Below are 7032 nucleotides of genomic sequence, written 5' to 3'. Positions count from 1 at the left end.
CCAGCACCGACGTGAAAAGAGACGTGAGCAGTGGAGGAAGGAAACACACCAAGGTCGCCTCTCATGTATCAGCATTCAATTCCAGTCTCAGCGCCTCCTCTGAAAGATAAAAACCTTGAAGAGGAAGAAGTTTAACAATACGTCGTGCTGTTCTTCAGGTGTTCTCAGAATCCTTACAGACTCTTCTAACCGTCTGGATGTAATTACATTCTGTTCAGCGCGCTATAAAAAAGGAGATTTTTAAGACGTTTTCTGGGCTTATTCTCTCCCCCGACGTGTTAAACCCAGCATCCTCTTCTGAGTTTGAGGCTGTGGTTACTCCTCAGGTGTCACCTCTTCAAGCGGCCCTCCAGTGCAGCGGCACGAAGAGCGAGAAAAATCCAAGATGTGGGAAAATTACAACTTTATTCTCACAGAATTATTCGTAAATCATTTTTACCTTTTACTCTCAAAATCTTAGGATTCTCTCTAAGCTCTCAGATATAAAACTTATATTGTTATTAAACTCAACCCTTAGATATTTTGTGGGCGTAATCTGCACACAGAATCTCCTCTCTTACTGAAATACAGCTCACTGCTGCTGCTGCAGAGAGTTTCATATCTGCACACACACACACACACACACACACACACACACACACACACACACTGACAGTTATGATACTATAATAATTGCTACATACAGACTCAAACCGACACACACTCACAGTCATGATGTCAGATTAATGGGCACCTCAGGCTGCGGAGGGAAACCTTAATCATCCATCATCTCTGACGGCTGATATAATTATTACACAACACACACACACACACACACACACACGCACGCACACACACACAGTAACTGTCATCGTGTTTTCTCTGCTGCTTTCTAGAAAACACCCAGTTTGCTCCGAACATTTAAATTTAACTCTCTCACTCTTCGGCTGATTGTCCACACACTCTCTCCTCCAGTAGAAGTTCAGACACTTGTGTAAAAAAACAAGACTCTGGTAAAAGTAGAAGTACTGATTCAAGTAACAGAGTACAGGCTCTGAAATGTACTCAGAGTATCAGACTAAAAAGTCTCCCTCTGAAGGACATTTGTGGTCCAAGCTAACTGAAGCTCACGTCATATTAATATAATTCAAAGACTTTTAAAGTTAAAGGTAGAGTCAGTAGGATTTGTCCCAGCTGTTCCTGAACGCACCACAAAGATAGTTGGCAAATATTGTACTTTTTACTTAGTTACTGTTCAGATTACATGCTGCATCAGATTTTAATGTATTTTAACGGCAATCGGATTAAAAAAACAAAAACAAAACAATGATTCCAATAATCACAAAAAATGCTGAATATCAGGTCTGATAATCAGTGATGGAATGTAACTAAGTACATTTACTCAAGTACTGTACAATTGTTAAGTATAATATGTGAGTATTTCCATTTTCTGCTACTTTATACTTCCACTCCACCACAGTTTGGAGGCAAATATTGTACTTTTTATTCCACTACATTTATATGATAACTTTAGTTACTAGTTACTTTGCAGATTACATGCTGCATCAGAGTAAAAGTAGAGCATTTTTTAAATTGATTTACTTTATCAGCAAGCAGATTAAAAAAAACACACCACTCCACTACATTTAAGAGGTGAATATTGTACTTTTCACTCCACTACATTTATCTGATAACTTTAGTTACTTTTCATATTGGAAGCTTTATTAAATCAGCAATCAGCAAAAAAAAAAATTAAAAAAAAAATTAAAAATAAACATTCGAATAATCAGAAAAATGCAGAATATCTGATCTGATAATCATCCAGGTCGATACAGTACTTTACTGTTACTTGTACTTTTGATACTTAAGTACATTTATTACATGCAGCATCCTCTGGAGCCACCAAAGGCTCACTTTAATGTGTTAAATTGGTGGAGTTACCCTTTAAAAAGGATTTCATTAACACCTTATCAAACCACTCTGAGGTGCGTGAAGAGTTTGTTGCCTTGTGTTTCTCACGCTGAATGTTTTATCTGTTGATTCAGTCAAACAGTTTTCATTCTTCACTTTGGTTCCTGACGACTTCTGTTCTCTTCATTCATGATTATAACTTCATTTAAAGTGTTTCCACGTCACTGAGCTGCTCTGTGTGTAGCGTCAGCACCCTCTGCTGGAGCCTCTGCAAACTACACAGCGGTGAAAAACAACATTGATGAACTTCATGTTTCTGGGTGCTGGTTCTGTTCATGCCGACTCACTTTTCACTCAGTGTCGGCTCACTGGATTCTTCAGAACAACAGAACCGTCATTCATGTTGTTAGAAACAGCTCCTGTCTGCTGTCAGGAGAGCCTGCTGAGTTACCAGTACACAAAAGTACACAAGAGTAATATTACTGAATACATGTTTACGTAATGAGGATAGGAAAAACTGTATTCCATTTAAGTTACAAGAAAAAAAGATGTAATCAGATTACAGATACATTTACTATAAAAGGGGATTACTAACAGCACAAATTTAAAATAAAAAATTATATTCTAGTCTGATACTTGGATTACGTTACTGATAATAATTAGTAACTGTATCGGGATACATTTTTCAAGTAACCATCCCAACCCAGGTAATACTTGACTTAAAGTAAAGACATCGTGTTAAAATATTACTTTGGTAGAAGTAAAAGTCAGCCATACACATACTACTTGAGTAAAAGTCTTAAAGTATCTGATATTAAAGGTACTTAAGTATCGAAAGTACAAGTACAAGTACAAATTATTGTAATAATGTTCTACTTTGGCTCTGATGCAGCATGTAATCTGCAAAGTAACTAGTAACTAATGTTGTCAAATAAATGTAGTGGAGTAAAAAGTACAAAATATTTAGTGGAGAGGAAGTATAAAGTAGCAGAAAATGGAAACACTCAAATGAAGAATAAATATTTCACAATTGTGCTTAAGTACAGTACTTGAGTAAATGTACTTAGATATTTCCAGTACTATGATAGTGTGCTGAAGGGTAGGAAAAGCACATCATTACTGACACTTCCCAAAGACAAACGTGGATTCATGTTGCAGCGTGTGATGGAGCTCATTTAAACTGAGTTCGGAGAAAGAATACAGTTTATGCAGATTTCGCTCACTGAGGCTGGACTGTGTTCAGGACAGACGCCACACGAAGCTGCTGGCAGCTGCAAAAACGCCACTCACCATCAGAGGAGAGAGACTGTGTAAATCTGCTTAAACAGACTTTGGCTTTATGCAACATTAATGTGAAGAGCTGCAGTGGAAAGTCTGCTGACAATACACAGAGCTGTCGACCTGCTGACTGACAGCTGCATGTGTGGGGGAATCACTGATGTGGTTCAGACTGCAGGGTGAGTATCTGCAGAGCAAGACTTTAATATAATATTAATGAGAATTATTACAGTTTTATCGGAGTATTGTACATTTTTATTACTCGTGCAAGTAGAAGAGATTACAGGCTGAGGTTCAGTTTTACTGGAACATCTTTGTATAGACTGAAAAGGAGTCTGAGGCATGTTGGCTGTATGTAGACACACTGGTGCTTTGAGCTTAATGCTAGTAACAGCAGTCATAGAAAAACTACCCGAATACTTTATTTGAGTAAAAGTGGAAAGACCATAATCTAAAAATACTCCATTACAAATAAAAGTCCTCTTTGTATTGCTACATGTAAACAATTTTGAGCTTCTTGTACTTTACTGGAGTATTTCCATTTTTGGCTTTTTACACTTCCACTCCACTACATTTTGGAGGCAAGTGTTGTACTTTTTACTCCACTACATTTATTTGATAGCATTAGTTACTAGTTACTTGGCAGATTACATGCTGCATCAGCGCCAAAGTAGAGTATTTTCAATTGAATGTATTTTATCAGCGACTGGATAAAAAAAACAATAACAAAAGAAACACTGATTCCGATATAGTATTATATTATTATATTCATATCAGTATTTAGAGTATTTCCATTTTACTTTGTACTTCCACTCGACTACATTTTGGAGGCAAATATTGTACGTTTTACTCACCATATTTATTTGTTACTTTTGTTACTAATAGTTACTTCAGTTTAGTTTAATTGAATATTAGATCCGATAATTGGCAGATCTGATAATGCCAACACCAAGTCAACGCCAAGTGTACAGTTCATACATGCATACTAATATATGTTTAATTTTCTTTTACTTGTACTTTCGATACTTAAGTACATTTAATATCAGATACTTTAAGGCTTTTACTCAAGTACTCTTCATATGGATGACTTTCAATTTTACTAAAGTACTACTTTAACACGATATCTTTACTTTTACTCAAGTATGGCTTTGGGGACTTCATCAACACTACCGCGAAGATGCCCAGAGACATTGCAGCTACAACAGCCGAAGAGGTCGGTGTGTTTACTGGGGAAACTACAGTTCATAATCTTAAAAAAAGATTATGAGCTGTAGTTTGTTTTACAAAATAACCAACAGGAAAACAGAAAGCTGCCCAGTGGAGCGTGAAGCCAAAAAAGCTCAACATGCCAGGTGAAAAATTTCCCGGATCTTCCGTGTCGTGGGGCCCAAAGAGCGTACGCACTTGAGACTTCCACCTACGGAGCCGGCTGACTTCTGGTTTAGCATCTGGCTTACTTGAATGGGAATAAAATTATTTAACCTTGCGGCTCTTTTAGACTTTCCAAATGTTATCAGACTGAATGGCTCAAATTATGATCAAAATGTATCCACTGTATTACAACTGCTTCTTCGTATAGAAAGTGCATGAAAGCATATAGGATCTGGGAACTGTCTACGGCTGAAGCAACAGCCTACTACTGCGGCGAACGTTTGCATAAAGCACACAACTGTATGCACTGGGTAGTCTTTTTGAACTGAGGTCTGTTTGTCATGATTGTGGCATTTCGACATTAATAGAGTTGTTTGTTTATGTTTTTAATTAGGCTAAAAAGCTAAGAGATCCTGTTGAAAGTAACGAATTAGCGGCTAATACATCTCCCAGCTGTTTCCGTTGGATACTTTCAAAACTGACCTTGATCTTGCTGGTATCTACAATCTTACCAACCCTTGTTAATGTGTTGTAGCTGTAAATATGAAACATAGCAGTTTTTTTTTGCAAAAACAGTGATTAGTTTATTGTTTATTGATTTACAGGAAAGATAATCAGAGGGGCAGAATTTCTGCCATTGTCAGTAGGACCAGGACTGAAGAATGGGTATATTTTCTCAGTGAAGGAGCAGCCAGTAAAAGAGTGAAGAAGAGCTGCACCATCTACATCATAAAAGGAGACCACACCCTCATCGTAATCCACAAACACTCTCACCTTCTCAGGATGATAATTTACAGAGAGAGGAACGGGATGGTTAGCAAGTACAAAGTACTTTCTGTTCCTCAGGCATATAGACCAGCAGCCATTCTCAGGGTTCAGTTCAATTTCTCCCTTCCTGCTGACCGAGCCTTCAGCCACTCCTAAAGTCCATCCAGTCTTTCCCGTAACTTGAACATCATAATAAAATCTTCCACAAGAGAAACCCTGCTTTCCCAAGACATTAATTGCAGGTTCAAATCGTTTTGAGTTGTATGTGAGTTTCTTCCAGACATCACCGCAGTGTACTTGTTTCCCATCATCAGATATGATGAGGGCAGGATGTGCTGTATCAGGATCCAGAGTCACCTCCACTGCATTCTGCTGGATGTTTTTCAGCTCAGCCTCTTGCAGTTTCTTCATCTCCTTTCTGATTGTGTCTGTCAGCTGTTCCACAGTGCTCACTAAAACTGTCCTTGTTATTCCTTCATATGATGCTGGACAGATGCTCACCTCCGCCCAGTCTTTGGTGAGTAGAGCAGCATTCAGGGATGGGAAGCTCTGGAGGAGGTGGAGGTGGTCCTTTGAGCGTGAGAGCTGCTCCAGCTCAGCCCGTCTCCTCATCCGCCCAGAGGTTTCCTGCTCTAGCTCTTGGATGAAACCTTTTGAATGTTTTTCTGTCATTTCTTGCTTCTCTTTGATCATCCTAACAAGCTCTGCCTTGGCTCTTTCCAATGACTGTATCAAAGCGGTGAAGACCTGAACACCACCTTCTATCTCTCTGTCTGCGGCGTCCTTGCTGAGCTTTATCGAATGTTTGAGCTCCTGAATTTTCAGTTGTCTCTCCAGGATCTGCTGCTGAATATCTGCTTCTTGTTTCCATAGCTCTCTTTTCTTTACTTCGTATTCCTCCTCCAGAGGAACAACATGGTGAAATCTGTGACTTGAGTCAGCGCAGGACCGACATATTGACATTTGTTCGTTCTTGCAGTAGAGCTCCAGAGGTTTGCCATGCTCAGTACACATGTCTGCCACGACAATATCAAACAGCTGATCCGTCATCAGGCTGGACACTGTCTGATGAAGTTTAAGGTTAATTGCAAAGTAGATGGTCATACACGCCAGGCCTAACGCTAACAACATGTAGGATTTCATGGCTTTCACTTTAGGACGAGTGGGAACGTCAAAGGAAACTTGTCTGGGTTGACCAACGTGTTGCTTTGAGCTGTTCCCAGCTTTCTTTCCAGCTGACTGTCTGAACTGAACAGCCATCTCAGATATGAAAGTATTGATCCCAAGCTTATATTTTCTGTCAACACGCTCTTTACACATGGGACACTGGCGCTGGGAATTATAATTCAAGTGCTCCGTGATACAGTTTTTGCAGAAGTTGTGTCCACATGGTAATGTGACTGGATCAGTGAACACATCCAGACAGATGCAGCACAAAAGCTGCTCTTCAGTCAGCAGATAGTTGGCAGCCTCCATGTTGACGCTCTGCAACCAAAAGACAAAGTGTGGCACGTTAGACATGTTATTACACAGCACAGTGTAGACTCCAGTTCATGTCATCACTCTGCAGCAACTTCAACAAAAACTGAGGGCAAAGGGGCAAATCTTACAATGATCGATTTTAATAAAAAACAAAACCCGTTATACAACCAGAATCGTTTAAAGGTGGTAAAATCACATACAAACTCTACTCTTACATGAGGTATTTTTTGATGTTGTATACAT

At 39.1% G+C, this 7032-nt stretch overlaps 1 protein-coding gene across 1 annotated transcript; it reads right to left on the bottom strand.

The window, feature by feature from the left end:
• Window positions 1–5130: 5130 nt before the first annotated feature.
• On the bottom strand, window positions 5131–6783 carry LOC141008662 (E3 ubiquitin-protein ligase TRIM21-like). The gene has a single exon (XM_073481109.1). The coding sequence runs from the start codon at window positions 6781–6783 to the stop codon at window positions 5131–5133; it is 1653 nt and encodes a 550-aa protein (XP_073337210.1).
• Window positions 6784–7032: the final 249 nt, after the last annotated feature.

The sequence above is a fragment of the Pagrus major genome, chromosome 14, assembly GCF_040436345.1.
Source record: "Pagrus major chromosome 14, Pma_NU_1.0".
Taxonomy (NCBI): Eukaryota; Metazoa; Chordata; class Actinopteri; order Spariformes; family Sparidae; genus Pagrus; species Pagrus major.
The sequence above is the reverse complement of the archived record's forward strand: the minus strand, read 5'-3'. Positions and strand labels throughout refer to the sequence as shown.

Coding starts and splice junctions, on each gene's coding strand:
- LOC141008662 (XM_073481109.1), bottom strand. CDS start 6,783: ATGGAGGCTGCCAACTATCTGCTGACTGAAGAGCAGCTTTTGTGCTGC.